This window comes from Megalopta genalis, chromosome 3 (genome assembly GCF_051020955.1).
Source record: "Megalopta genalis isolate 19385.01 chromosome 3, iyMegGena1_principal, whole genome shotgun sequence".
In the NCBI taxonomy this organism is placed as follows: domain Eukaryota; kingdom Metazoa; phylum Arthropoda; class Insecta; order Hymenoptera; family Halictidae; genus Megalopta; species Megalopta genalis.
The window spans coordinates 26089739-26106042 of record NC_135015.1 but is presented as its reverse complement, the minus strand read 5'-3'; the positions used below and the strand labels follow the sequence as shown (position 1 = coordinate 26106042).

At 42.6% G+C, this 16304-nt stretch overlaps 1 protein-coding gene across 1 annotated transcript in view; it reads left to right on the top strand.

Moving 5' to 3' along the window:
- GABA-B-R2 (gamma-aminobutyric acid type B receptor subunit 2) overlaps nucleotides 1-16304 on the top strand; it is a 237520-nt gene that overhangs the window by 197465 nt on the left and 23751 nt on the right. Inside the window, exon 3 of the mRNA XM_033473525.2 lies at nucleotides 15314-15451. Within this exon, the coding sequence (XP_033329416.1) occupies nucleotides 15314-15451 (138 nt within the window). The remainder of the gene's footprint in view (nucleotides 1-15313; nucleotides 15452-16304) is intronic.

The window sequence follows — 16304 nt, the reverse complement described above, 5'->3', positions numbered from 1 at the left end:
AAAAATGCAACACCGTTTGGTCTGCTCGGCAAGAAAATAGCTGCTATTTAACCTTGCGAAAGTTGTACCGGACGACGTCTTTTCCCATCGTTCCTTTCCGCGTTCCGGTTCCTTTTTCGCGTCGCCGTCGTTCCGCATCTCCGCCTTCCGCTCGGCGCGCGTTCCGCGTTCCCGCGGCTCGCGCGGCCCTGAGGTACTGCGCGGCGAATTAACAACTCGTTAAACGAACCCCTTTTCTTCCGGCGAATCAAAAGTGCCGACGGCGCTTCTCTCTTGGAATAACGAACGCTCCCTTTCGCGAACTCGCCCCGCGGAAGCCAGCAATGCAGGCGCGGCATAGCTCCGGCGAAAGTCGATGCGCCCGGACAAAGCATCGTTCGGCGGAAAAATGATCCATTGTAACGGCCAGATAATTGCGGTGAATTCCGGAGACCGCATAATCCGCATTTTTAGACGACGCGGAACTCGAGTATCCGCCTAAAACGACCGCCGGTGTAGCAGCTTTTCATTTCCGAGATAATATTATTCGAGTTAACATTCGGCCGACCAGCTTCGGTCCCCGAGCCGGAATTCCCGAGGCTGTACTGCTTCCAGTTTCCAAACTGTTTGAAATGCTTGCAGAAAAGGAAAATTGTCTCTCTTAGGTCGTCCCGCGAGTTCGCGCCGCGTTCCCGCTCTCCGCGATGCGGTCTTACAAACGCAATGCGACGAACGGCGACAGTACGGGGAACATCCTTTCGTTCGAATCGTGTTCTATAATTGTCGCGACCGATGAAACGACCGAATATTTTTCAAGTGTTTCCTTCACGACTGTCACAACAATTTCACGTCTGCCGAGCGACAGTTATCGTAGAGGCAAGGTGGACATCTCAATGTTCTAACTGTCCCACTTTTCGATCGGTTCGCATTCAACGAATTATTGTAAATATTACGATCTGCAATTCGACGTATCACGTTATTATCAGTCAGTTATGGTAGAGATGTGTCTGCAGTTACGAAGAGAATAATTTCGTTTGTAACATTCCAAAGTGAAAAGACGCGGTCTTCCACAGAACGACGTTCATCCTCGCAATCTTATATTAGAATCCACAAATCATAAGCACATTAAGAATCTAATTAATGTCATTAAAACCAACTTTCCATTTTTTATTTGTTTCAATAAAACGCTTTAATCTTGCGCATTTGTTAACTAACTTGGTTAACGTGGCAGTCGAAGCGTCAACGCTTCACTGGATCCAATGATATCCCCGCAACGATAGCGATTAAATTTAGTCAGTTATGGTAGAGATGTGTCTGCCAGTTACGATACAGACGTTCTCGCCAGTACACATGTTCTTGCCAGATACGAAACAGATCTTCTTGCCAGTCACAATACAGACGTTTTCACCAATTCCAATATAAATGTTCCTGCCAGTTACGATAGAGACATCTGCACCAGTTAAGAGAGCATTGTACAGTAATGTCTCCGTAACTGACGCTCAGATTGTGCACAAAGTCTTGCGATATTCGAGCCTTGCAGCTTGTTCTTACAAGTGTTGAAAATCAGTAACTATAAAACAAACTGCAAGGCTCGCAAGGCAAAATTTAGTCAGTTATGGCAGAGATGTGTCTGCCAGTTATGATATAGATGTTCTCGCCAGTACACATATTCTTGCCAGGTACGATAGTGATCTCCTTGCCAGTCACAATACTGACGTTTTTACCAATTCCAATATAAATGTCCCTGCCAGTTACGATAGAGATGTCTGCACCAGTTAAGTAAATGTCTCCCTAACTGACGCTCAGATTGTGCACAAAGTCTTGCGATATTCGAGCCTTGCAACTCGTTCTCATAGTTGTCGACAATTCGTAACTATAAAACTGAACCTCAAGGATCGAATAATCGTATCTCCTCTTCCCAAATCGCCCATTTTCGTGCACAATCTTTTCGTCAATTACAGAGACATTACAGTACATTGTCCGCGACCATCCAAAGCGTCCAAACGAATCCGCGCCGTCTTCCCTGGCGCGAGGTTCGCCCTCCGAGGGTTAAATTAGCGCCGGGTTTTTCTCGTTTTCGGCAACGAGCTCGTGTCGCCAGCGCAGCGTCCCCGGATTTACAATGCACCAGGGTGCAGTTCGTACGACGTTCCGGAACTGTCGAGGTTTCGGCCGCTCCGGAAAGTTAGTTTCGAGCCGGCTCGCCCCGTTATTATTTCACGGGCTGCTGGAACACCGTTTTAACCCCTGTCTCGCGGGCGTCGCGGCGTTATCGAGCGACACCCGGCGTTATCAAAACACGATCCGGCTTTTAACCGCGGCCGGGAAACGGTGAACCGTTTTCTCCCCGATAATTGGATCGCGCGGGATCGCGCATCCCAAATAACCGACGGTCCGAGGCGTCGAAGCGAACCGACGCCGGACTTTCGACGATCCTTCGACGATAATTCATGGAGGCCTTTGAACCCTGCGGCCCGACAGCGCCGGCGAAATTTATGCGGGCCGGGGAAAAGAGCCCTGCGCCCGTTCCGCCGGTGGCCCCGGATTTTTATACGCGGGCCGAGAGCCGAGAGCCGAGCAACGTTTGCTCTCTCGCGGACGACGCCGCGCCGCTACGGAATATTCGATGCGAATTATTACACGAGCCGACGAGCCAATATATCGGGCCTCGAGAGTTATTTATCGCGGCGCGCGCTCCACGCCGAGGACTAATTTTCTGGAACGCTCGATTGATTTTTATCCCGATAGGCGGCCGACTTCTCGCTTTAAGAGCCTCGGCTCCGGGACCTCTCTCGCGACTCCTCGACGCGAGGGCGTCTCACCCCTCTCTCTCTCTCTCTCTCTCTCTCTCTCTCTCGCGTTCTCTCTCCTGATCGCGGAGTTTTTCTGTCGACTGCGTCGACAGGCTGCTCCTCCCCCCGTGACATCAATTATAGCAAATTAATAGCCGGAGCCAATTTATCCGTCGCGATAGCGAGTCCTGGAGCTAATTATGGGTGATCGGTGGCGCGCGAGAGCGCGGGAAACGGCAACGCGACGGTATCGCGACGCGGAATCGGCTGGAATCCGGTTATTCCTAGCTCTCTCTCTCCCTCTCTCGCTCTCTCGCTTTCCTCCGCCATTGCTCGGCCGAAATTCGGCGCGCTCCGCCGACCCCGATGTTTCCATGGGGCCACCGTAAATGGACCCCCGGATCGTTACGTAAATTTCAGACGGTGCAGCAGCGTTCGGGGCGCGTACGCCGGGTACGCGCGCACTCCTACACCTGCTTGACCTTTGACCTACCCGGGGATATAACGGGGCTATCGTCGCACCGGCGCGCCCACGCAACTTCGTTAATAATCTACGGTTCTATTCCAAGTTTTTACGAGGGCGGTCACTGGCGAAACGAAAGGACGCGGCCACACGAAACACCGCCACGGAACACCGCTCGGTCAAGATCGTAGATCCGACCCTTGCAAGTCAAGGTGCAGATAGATTACGGCCGGCCGCAGATAGATCACAGGTAACTGCGGACACGTTCGGGCTATGTACAGGGTGTCCGTCCGTAAATGTCCGAGCAAATATCTCGTAAATAATCGAAGCCGCGAGAGCAGGCATGCCGGGGGGGGGGGGATTTACCGCCGCCTTTCGGTCAGCCGGAAGGCGGACGTTAGTTGTGCTTTTTTATTTGCGACCTTTCGCGAGCCACGAAGGTCAACGAAGCTGATTTAAACGGTTACACGTAAGATCTCTCGCGTATTTGTTGTAGCCGGCCGAGCATTTATAGGTACGTGCTACCTGCGCAGTCCCCGGAGGCCGTGATACGTTGAACAGATTTAATGCTCGCGTTTTGATATGTTGGTGATTTTGTCAAGGATTAAATATGTATGACAGATGCACGATATATATACATGAGCCGTTTATTTTGAAAGTGGCATAAGTCACTTTACCGTAATGAAAAGTGGTGATTTTTTTAATGTTTATACGAAATTATTTATACTGAGAAAAATATCAGTATCCTGAGGTAACAAATACAAGTCAATCTTCTCGAAAGTTAGCATCCATATTTTTAAACGTGTTCAAATGCAAACCCTTAAATATATCGACCTAAAAACAAAGTGACTTATGCCACTTTCAAAATAATATATTAATATATATATATATTGTTCGTAAAATATCCGAGATAGTGAATGTCCTTTTGAAGCATATATTTTGGTCAGCAAACGTTGTTTTACTTGCACATTTTTAACCCTAGATTTACGCAGCATAAAAAACAGCTGTTTTATGTTTAGTTCATGAAAGTAACAATGAGACATTTATTCTGATTTTTAACAAGTGTTATTTGTAACATATAAAGATATTAATTAACGTATAAATTGAATAAATAACTCATAAATGTATATGACGATATGAACGATCGTAAATTAAAGAATTAGTCACCCTTCATTCTTCACGAGTTTCGTAAATCTAGTATAAAATAGCGCTCGGTGCAACATACCTCGGAGATTATAATTTTGCGAAATTTATTCGAAATAGACGTTTAAATATTGTTAATATCCTGTAAAATACGTGGCGCTAATTATCTCCTCGAAATTCAGTTCAAACAAATGCTAAAAATGAGAATACACAAATGCTTGCGGGAAAATTAATTATTTGCGATTACTGCTTCGAGAATGAGATACGGTAATTTTTCCCGAAAATGTCGAATTTCGGGTTGTCGTGAATTTCCCTTTGCTAGTCCTACGCCTATGTGATTTATTGCTACGTCGATGCTAAAGGTCGACGGAGTCGGTCAAGCGCGTGATGCGGCACGCGACGCGAATTCCCGGAAGATAACACAAAATGATCCGTTTGGGTGTGAGTCAGGTATGAAAAATTGCGGAGCTGTAAGGTGCGTGGTAGGTACTAGGTATGTGATCGTCGAATCGTGTCACGTGACCTCTGAACTGTCTTCGAATCGTGACATGTGACCTCTGAATTGGATGCAATTGGTACCAGAAAAAGAAAACATGCAAGGGTTACTGCAAACTGCTGTAACTTTGCGAGAAAAAATCGCAGCCGAGTTTCTTTTTTTTTAAATTAACGGGGAAAGATCGAACTTCGTTCTGCTGCAAACGGCGTCTCAGACAAAAATTTTCCGAAGTCTGTGCAATTCGTCGAACTCGACAATATTCAACAGTACTCGACAATATTCAAGATGACGAACATGGCCTCGCAGTTAAAGGATTACGGTCACGAGAGTGCATGGAACTTGAAATCCGGGTATATTGTCTGAAAGTAGAGGTTTCAAGCTTTAGTTTTAAAAAAGAGTCATTGTCCTAAAGTGACTTTTCGCAGAGTTATCGTCACTCGAAGTTGGCCAATTTATATCCATTTTTCTACGCTATGCTCGTGTCATGTGCCCTCCGAATTGCCTTCGAATCGTGTCATGTGGCCTCTGAATTGCCTTCGAATCGTGTCACATGGCTTCTGCATTGCCTTCGAATCGTATCACATGGCCTCCGAATTGCCTTCGAATCGAGGCAAAAGATTAGAAATAAAAAAGTTAAGTTATCGTTTTTATTCCACCATTATGTACGTCTTAGTTTTCTCAGATTTACCGCTTTCAATTCCGACCTCCGAACGTTTCTCGGACAAATTACTATAGTATAATTCGTATGTTAACACTATTCATTTAATTAACAACGTTGTTATCTATGCACCACGGTCGCCGATTACAATAATGCGGTGAAATGATTTGTATCAAATGCAATTTGAACAATTTAATTGGGCGTACACGTGTATCGTACACGTGTTCAATTATAATCTTTGAATACCGAATTGCGAACATTACCGGTCGGTTTGCCACTCGACTTCCCCCACTCCGTTGTCACAATGCTCGGCGTCACAATGTTAATATTTTTCTAGTACTCGACGTTCCATTCCGTTCGAGAGTTACAGCGCGCGGTATGTAACGTACGCGCGATTTGAATATCGGGTTGCGCCGATAACGAATAATTTGCAATAATAAATATGTTTACCGTGAACGGGAAGCCGGGGGCTCGCGCAGCCGGCTATCCGGCGGACGGATCGCTCGGAAACAATTTTAATAAGAATCTCGTTCATTCTTGTTTCGAGATAAACTCGTTCGCTGGTTTATTTGCGGTAATTATTTTTCCTTGTTATTTTCGTATCAAACTGAAACTGCCCGAGCCAGCCTGGACCGTTTATGTATTCCGTCTGCTTCGGGGGGCGATACAGCGAGGGTAAATAATAAATGAACGCGAGCCAGCCGTTTACCTTGCTCTCGGCAAGATAGCGGCGCTGCTGTTTTATTATAATTATTGTAATTATTGTAATTTCGGACTTGACACCAAACCCGCCGAGCCGGTAACAGTGATCGATTACACATCTTCTGATTTTTCGAAAGTATGTACTTCCGTTTTAATTACTTATTTAATCGTTATTCAGGTCTTTTATTTCCTTTTATTCTCTTATGCTTCCCTCGTTTCTTTCATTCTTCGTATTCTCTTTCTCTTTCAATTTCTTTCTTCTCGATTTCAATTTGTCCAATTTTCTAATTTCTCCTCTATTCTTTCTTCTTTTTGAAATTCATTCTCTTTTTCCACTCGTTTCTACATACTCCGTACGTTTCGTTAGTAAAAGAATAATTTAGTGCAAGAAAAACCAATACCACGTGTGTTCTTTATTAACAAAGGAAGCTTGCGAACTCGTAAGTTGCAAAAATTCTGAAACTTGCTGCACAAGCATTACATAAGTCTCCTATTAACACGAAGCTATTTTTCGTTGGTGATAAATTCCACTTTAAGGAGGGGGGAGGGGGGTGAAAACAACCCCCAAAGCTTTTGCAGTTCTTGTTATTTTTTAATGCGCAAGTTCGTAACGCCAAGAGATCGAACGAAACTTTTCAGGGGTAAATTCTGCAGTTTTTTACGCTCACAATTGTATTTGCAGTAGGCTCGTAAAGCACTTATGCGCAATTTATCCTTGAAAAGAGTTTCGTCCGAACTCTTGGCATTACAAAGTTATGCAAAAACCGAAGAAGTTGTAACAAAACCGGCGTTACGAAAAAATAGCGAAAACTGCGAAGAAGCTTCGGGGGTCGATTTCGCCTCCTTAAAGTGGAATTTACGCTAGTTGTATACCGGGTGTATAACATGAATAATATTAATTAGAAATCACAATATGAATAATAATTAGACGACGGAACTTCATGTAAGATAAAATAAAATTTACCACAGGAAATATTCAGGTTCAGCTGTTTCGTATTCTACAAATCTTAGTAACATTCACTTCCTTCAACAGATTACGATAAAAATGAATCTCAAAAACCTAGTTAAAAATTAGTATCACCCACGTCATTAGCATGACTCACGTGACACTGAACGTATTAAAGTGAATCAGGGTGCTGAACCTGCGCGTCCTAATCCGCGGGAACGGAGAAACGATGCAAAAAACTTGCGATCCCAGGTATTTGACTATTTACCTGAGTAAAAACGTATATAATATATGTATCTATATCATTGATAAATGATAAATACAGGGTGTCCCAAAAATGTCTCGCAATCCGAAAGTGGCGGGTTCCTCGGGTCATTCGAAGCAACTTTTTCCTTTACAAAAATGTTCTCCGAGGCACCGTTAACGAGTTATTAACGAAAAACAGTGACCAATGAGAGGCGAGCTCGGCTGGCGCGAGGCGACCGAGCCAATGAGCGGAACTGGGCTTCGCGCGCTGGTTGGCTGGGCCGCCTCGCGTCAGCCGTACTCGATTCTTATTGGTCACGGTGTTTCGTTAATAACTCGTTAACGGTGCCTCGGAGAAAATTTTTGTGAAGGAAGAAGTTGCTTCAAATGATCCGAGAAACTCGCCATTTCCGGATTGCGAGACATTTTCGGGACACTCTGTATAACACCCTGTGAAATTGAAACAAAGAAAACAGTTCAAGTGAAAAATAAAAATTGATAAAATTAAAAATCAATTCTTCTCGCGATTAAAGACGTCCTAAACGTAACAAACGACACCTTCCTTTCGCAAGAATACCAAAACATGATAATAGGAACAAGATATAATATAAAATATATATAATATAATATATACATAATATGTTATAATATAATATAATATATAATATATTATAATATAATATAATATAATATATATATATATTATATTATAATATAATATATTATAATATAATATAATATAATACATATAATATATTATAATATAATATAATATAATATATAAAATATATTACAATATAATATGATATAAAGATAATATAAACAAGATAACATGAAAAGCTGCCCCCGACGAGCGCGATTTTTTATTCGCCGGAATCGCGGTTCTGCTCACCCGTGCCGCGTCGAGATTTCCTCCGCGGCGGTCGGTCGGGCTGTGTGTCTCTTGCTCGGACAATACGAGGTTCCCCGGCATCCCGGGCATCTCGGAATGTCGCGTGCCAGACAATTCCTGGTTCGAGAGCTCCCTTAACGCGCGGTGAAATTATCTTCGCTGGGGATCCAATAAAACTTGCCGCAAACTTTGTCATTGTCGCTTTGTGAAACTGTTTCTGCCGGGCCGTGTCGGGCCGGCCCGGCCCGGATCGGGTCGGGCCTGGCTGGTGGGCGCTTGCGCCCGGTGTGCCAGCGTATCCGTTTACCTTGGAAACTCGACTATCCGTCCGAGAGAGGGTACAGAGGTACGTATTCGCCGGGTCTGGAGGTAGCCCCGGGTTGCGCGCGGCTGTTGCGTCCGGCTGACGTAATTAACCGCGCGACCAATAATTCCGGGGGCTAATGCTGCGATTTAATGTAACGGGAGATCAATTAAGCCGGACGTAACGAACGTTCATTACGAATTGATCCTGTGCCCGGGGATAAAACGCGGCGCGGATCGCACCGGCAAGCAAAATAATCCCATTTAATTACACCGATCGCGCCGACGGAAAATCGTCGCACTGCGGTATTGCCGGCAACACCCGCGCTCGTAAATACGGAAAAGAATTTTCGCCACGCGTACGCCGTCGCCGTATGAATTTGCGAAGGTGCGCCGTGAACGGGCTACGCGACGATACTGGAATCGTGCTTAGTCCGTTCGAGGGAGTTTCCCATCGACGGTTCGCTCTCGCGGTCGCGTGTGTGCGTCCGAGAGAACAACTTCGAGAGTTTCGATTTCGTTTATGGTCGTTGAACTGTGCTGGACGGAGTTGTGCTGCATTACGATTGAATTACTTGGACAATTATAATTATAAAGTGATTCAATTATATTGTGTTTTAATCGCAAAGTGATTCAATTGTATTGTAATTTAATTAGACCGTGATTCAATTATATTGTAATTTAATCGCAAAGTGATTCAATTATATTGTAATTTAATCGCAAAGTGATTCAATTATATTGTAATTTAATTACAAAGTGATTCAATTGTATTGCAATTGAATTGCAAAATGATTCAATTGTACTGCAATTTAATTGTATTGCAATTTAATTGCAAAGCGATTCAATTGTATTGCAATTTAATTGCAAAGCAATCCAATTGTATTGCAATTTAATTACAAAGTTATTCAATTATATTGTAATTTAATTACATTGTACTTTAATTAAAATGTATTTCGCGCGATTACATTGTATTTCAATTACATTGTATTTGAATAACATTGTATTTGAATAACATTGTATTTGAATAACATTGTATTTGAATTACATTGTATTTGAATTACATTGTATTTGAATTACATTGTATTTGAATTACATTGTATTTGAATTAAATTGTATTTGAATTACATTGTATTTGAATTACACTGTATTTGAACTACATTATATTTAAACTACATTGTATTTGAATTACACTGTATTTCAATTATAGTGTATATCAGTTACACAGTATTTTAATTACACTGTATTTCAATTACACTCCACTCCACAATTGTACTCCAATCACATTGTACTTCAATTACACTGTATCTCAATTACATTATGTTTCACTCGCGTTACGTTTCAATTACATTATACTTGAATTACATTCTCACATCATTCGCAAAACGTTCAATTAGCTAAAAATTTCATTCAACCTCTCTCCTAGACATCAATATAAACTAAACAACGTACGATGCTTGAACAATAGAACGTTTACAAAAATGTCTGCTACAAACCATACTACTGTAAACATAAGTGTTCGGATAAGGTAGTCTCCGCTCTATTTCCACGGTTCATTGAACGAACACGGTATTAGCGATCGCGTCCTGATTACCGGATTGCTGCGGCGCCTCGGAATGCAACGGCGGTCTCGCTGAATCTCCCTCGTTCCCGGTTCCCCAGTTTCCCGGCTCCGGGGAACACCTGTCGCATACAGGGTGTCCGGACAATAACGCGGCCGTTTCCGAAAGCGGCTGTGCTATCGCGAGCACTGAGAAATCGTCCGCCGCTTTCGTCGGATAGGATCTCGGCCCGGCGGATTCGCGAAAAGTCCGGCCGAGGCGCGGTGGAGCGGGTTTCGTTTTCCCTTATTTCTGGAAGCCCGCAAATGGACTCGGGCGGAATTAATGGCCGCGATCGCGATAAAAGAAAATAATGGAACCGAGTTGGTCCTTAATCCTCTTGACTCTGGTGGCGTGCGAGGCCCGAGATAACGGTGGTTGACTAAACGAGCGCAGGGTTCAGTTACAGGCCGGGAGTTACGATTCCAAGGGGGCCAGCTATGTGTCTCGTTCAATCGGCCGCCGCTATCTTCTAGCGGGCTCAAATTTCGCGACGCTCCCGCAGTTCCTTGCTGCTCAGGGAAACGCGGTTATCCTTGCCAGGCTCGCTCGGGCTCGGCCAGTTGCCCGCCGGAGAAATTAGCTGGTCCGTTTTGCGACGCCCGCGTGGATCGTAAAGCAGCTCGGCGAGCAAAAAAAAGTGAACGAAGAAGAAGAAGAAGAAGAAAATGTTCCGGTCGATCGCGTTTCAGTTCCTCCGCGGATTCATTGTTCGCTGTCGGTTTCCCTTTCGTGACGAGGGCCGTCCCGGACGCGGCTCGTGGCCCGCGGCCAGCCCGAAAGTGATTTATTATTAGGAATTTCTTGAAATTTCGATGGCACCCTGACCACTCGCGCCGAGCGACAACGAGACGGTCTACCGATGAAGATGTATATTATTTAGGATGCGTAAATGCGCTCGTCGTTTCGCTTAACCCTTTCGCTACTACGGGTGACTATAGTCAACCGCCACAAAACGACACCCACGTACGAAGGGTGACTATAGTCACTTGCCACAAGATGCCACCTATACACGACGGGTGACTATAGTCACCGGTCACAACGATGGAGCCAAAAGTTCAAACAAGGGCTATCGCCTCGCTTTCCTCTGTTCGCAGACGCTATCATCTACCAAAAACTACGATCAATTGTAATAAATCTGGTCATATTAATCCAACGTTTTTGAAGCAAAAGACTTGGCCCCGAATGCTGAAGACTGCGCGCGCTTAATGTTCCTGCTTTCGGCAGGGTGCTCCGTTCTACACGAGGGACTCCGCGGCGAGGCCCGCCGTAGCGAAAGGGTTCAATGGAAACAACACAGATTATTTTGGTGCTCGGAGGTTTAGGGGCGAAAGTAAACCGAGTCGCGGTGGAGGCAAAAATTGTCTCGTTCTATTAGAGATACTGTTAAACCCTTGCCGTACTTTCACGAGTCCGACCCGTGACGGGGGTTTCTAGCCGTGGCCAGTTGGGTACGAATTTTATTCTGCTAGTTTAAAGCGGAATAAAATTGTATTCCTTTCGCTTCGGTATTCAATTATTCCAGTGGATGTGGGCGCGCAATAAATAAACGTTTTCTTTTTCTTTGGAAGAAATTGTTGTAATCGAGAAAGTGTCAATCGTTGCAACGGTGATGATAATAATGATATGGTGAGAGGTTTAATAAGTTTTGTTAAAGCTGTAAGGAATCGCATAATTTTTAATTCGACATAATTGCATAAAATAATTTCTAGGAATTCTTTAAGAAACTAATTTGTAGTGCGAAGTATCCATTAGAATACTGATAAGTGCACTTCGTCATCTAATTATCCAGGCGATAATTATTCAATTAAATGGTGCTAATTATGCGCTAATTATTCTAATTAATCAATTCAATCTAATTGGTGAATTAATTCTGATGCCACGGTAATCGGGCACATGGGTACACCTGTGTATATTCTCATCGAAATATTTTGTATTCCTGGTAAAATATTTCAATATCCGGCTAGATCGTCGTTATTTCCCACAGTTCCCATCGATATCTGTCTCGAGTCTACAATCTTTTTTATCAGAAAAATATTAGAATTGGAGGATGCAGTTTGATAGACGTCTGTTCAATAACCTGACACCCATATGGGAGAAGAAAATGCAGAGTGCAGAAATTCTCCAGCGAATAAATACAAATATTTTACGGTGCTAATAAATATAGAATCAATTCATCAATTCATTACTGTATTATTATTATTTTATTATTATTATACTATTATTATATTATTATTATACTATTGATATATTATTAATATTATACTATTATTATATTATTATTATATTATTGTTATATTATTAATATTATACTATTAGTATATTATTATTATTATACTATTCTTATATTATTAATATACTATTGATATATTATTAATATTATATTATTCTTATATTATTATTATTATACTATTACTATATTATTAATATCATACTATTAGTATATTATTATTATATTATTATTATTACGCTGAATCTTCGTAGAAAATGGAAAGGGCGTCCGACCCGTCCATGCGAAATAATTAAATAAACAAAACTGAACGTTCACACACCGATATAAAAAGTGCATAAAACAATAACGTAATACATTAGCTCCTCCCAGGGGTTCCCGGTCGTAGAACGACGTCGACAATTTTAGTTATTGACACGGGGGTTAAACAGCCGCGTTCTTCCCTCTTCAATTCGATCGCGAGAACGGCGCACCGTCCGATCAAGACCTTTCGAAGTTTGCTCGGATAAAGGAAGGGAGAAGGAAATGGAGCGCGCGAATCGCGCTCCCGGATCCTTGCATACGCCGCAGAGCCTCCGCCGGAACATGTTCGATAGGGCATAGAGGGAGCCGAGGCGGGCCGGGCCGGGCCGGGCCGGGCTGGGCAGAACCGAGGGCGGGTATCGCGGCGACGGGACGTTATGAATTAAATATATCGGTAAGCCGTAGATAATGGAATCTCTAACGAAATTGGTATGGACGCGGAGACGGGGCGCCGGTTGCGGGGCAACCGCCAGTGACGTAGAGGTTTAATTAATAGCAGCCGACTTAAATGCTTAAACGGCCCGCCGAACGAGTTCACTGGGCCAGCAACGCGTACCATCGCGTCGTTACGCAACCTAGCTGTCGCTAATTCGATACGCACACCGATGCCTAACCCGGTATGCCGTTTGCGGTAGCCTATCGCGACATGCCGTCGCGACGGCTTTATCTAACCGGAGACGACGCGGCTCCTGTCGCTCGGAGACATTTCTTCGGAACACGGTTCAACACCGTTTTTATGAATTTTGCAAGAAGTGACCCGGGTGGTTTGTGGATTTTTTTTCTTGATTTTTTTCTTGTTTCTTTTCGCATTCTTCATTTTCCATTTTCTATTTTTCGCATTTCACTTTTACGTTGTTCATTTTCCTTTTTTCTTATTTTATTTCGCATTCTTCATTTTCCAGTTTTCGTACTTCGTTTTCCATTTCTTTTATTTCATTTTTCATTCTTCATTCTTCCATTTTTCGTTCTTCATTTCTCGGACTTCCTTTTTTATTCTTCATTTTTCATTCTTCATTCTTCATTCTCCGCTTTTCATTTCTCATTCTTTATTCTTCATGCTCCACTTTTCACTTTTCATTCTTCATTCTTCACTTTTCACTCTTCATTTTTCGTTCTTCATTTTTCATATTTCATTCTCCATTCTTCACTTTTCATTCTTCATTTCTCAGTCTTCCTTTTCCATTTTTCATTTTTCATTCTTCATTTCTCAGTCTTCCTTTTTCATTTTTCCATTTTTCATATTTCATTTTCAATTCTTCATTTTTTGGTCTACATTTTTCATATTTCAATTTCCATTCTTAATTTGTCATTCTTCATTTCTCAGTCTTCATTTTTCAGTCTTCATTTTTCGGTCTTCATATTTCATATTTCATTTCTCAATCTTCATTTTTCTTATTTCATTTTGCATTCTTCATTTTCCATTTTTCGTACTTCATTTTCCATTTTTTAAATTTCAATTTTCATTCTTCATTCTTCCATTTTCATTCTTCATTTCTCAATATTCGTTTTTCATTTTTCCATTATTCATATTTCATTCTTCATTCTTCTTTTTTCATATTTCATATTTCATTTTTCATTTTTCATTCTCCATTTTCCACTCTTCATTTTTCACTCTTCATTCTCCATATTTCATTTTTCAGTCTTCACTTTTCATGCTCCATTTTTAATTCTTCATTCTTTATACACCATTTGTCACTATTATCGATTCTGTTACTGTTCTACTATTATTATTACTACTACTACTACTATTATTTATGACCTACAAACAACTCATTTTTCTACTTCTCAATTCCCTTCTTCCATTTCATCGCGTTCTCCCCCCCCCCTGCGATCACAAATTAAAAATCCACTCAACTACAAAATTTCGGCGATCAATTTTCCCCAATTTGAACGACGTCCAAGAAACTGCTGCTACGTTTCGCTGTACGTCGGTCCCGATCTTCCGAAACAGACTCTAATCCTCCGTTCGCAGGTGCGCCATGGAAACTGTAAACGGGACCGCGGGGCTTGCAACCCCCGGCGCTCTGAACTTTCCACCGCTCCGTTTGTACACGTTCGTCTGCCCGGGGTTGCACGGTGGCACCCCGCCCTCCGTCCCGCACCTGCTTGTCTTCGAGTGTCCTCGATGGAGGAGCGCAAAGCCTCGCTTTGACACGCTGGATTTGTTACCCGGGCTGCTCCTGACGTTTCTCGGGGCCGCGTCGCATGGCGTCGCGTCGCGTCGCGTCGCCGTAAAATATACGCGGGCACGTTCATACTATGCAAATGCGGGCAGCTATGCGCCGCCACGGAAATAAAAATAAAATAGAGAGCAACGGGCGGAACACGTCGGAAAATGGGACTGAATGGAAGCGGGCGAGCGGCCGCTCGAAGATTGAACGTGTGTAGCCGCCCCGCTCGGCGCGAACCGGGACCACGCGCGTGACAAACAAACGCGATCAACGGTGGTTCGTTCGCGTCGCCTCGATGATGCCGCGTTCCAGTTCCTCTCTTTTTTTTTTTCTCCACCGCGACGACGATGTTCTTTCTCGGCGAGTAACGATCCCCTCGATTTGATTGCAGTGCAACGCGGCCGTCGGGGTCAAGGCGTTCTTCGACATGATGCACAGCGGACCCCACAAGGTGATGCTGTTCGGAGCCGCCTGCACCCACGTCACCGACCCCATAGCCAAAGCATCGAAACACTGGCGTCTCACGCAAGTAAGCACACCGAGACTAAATCGATTATTTAATGAATAAGATAGGAAAGAGTTTGATTAGGAAGGCGTTGATTATCGCTCGCGCGGAGAAATTCTAAAAAACGCAATGATGTTCTGGTCAGTTCTAATTAATACTATTTCTACCGATGGTGTCGTAACACACCGTTTAATCATTTCTATTTAATGCTATTCTTGTAATTGTTACAGACAAATAATTATTTTTAACACATTATCGTCCGGATGGCTAGGAATAATCATTTTTTTGATTGTTCGTGAAATACCAGAGAAATAAAAATAGTATAATAGAATAGTAATAATAGAACTTAATAAAGAAACTTAATAATTGAAACCTTAATCTTTTTCTTTTTGAAAATAGGAAGTCTTTTTTTTAAGCACCCCTACACGCAAAAGATTTCGCACAAATTTAATTTTAACATTACGAATTATATTACAATTTTAAAACTATTATTTAATACTATTTTTAATGCTGTTTTTACCGAAAAGGTTGAGGGACATATTTAAACAATTTTTAATACAAATTGATATCCTATATTTTACGAATAGAAATAGATTTTAGTTACAAATAACGATTATAGGCGAAAGGAAATTGTGAACAATTAATAATAGTTATTTTCGTGTACAACGATTGCTTAATATAATATGGTTGCACCATATGATATTGCACACTGGTAATCATTATAAACAAACTTGAATAGTTACAATTCAATCTTTTCACGTTTCGCTTATAACCAGACTGTACATTTTATGCATTTTTTACAAAAAAAAAAGAGAAAACAACTGGATCGAAAACAAACCCGGACAGACATTAGAAGCCTTTGAGAACCTAATTATAA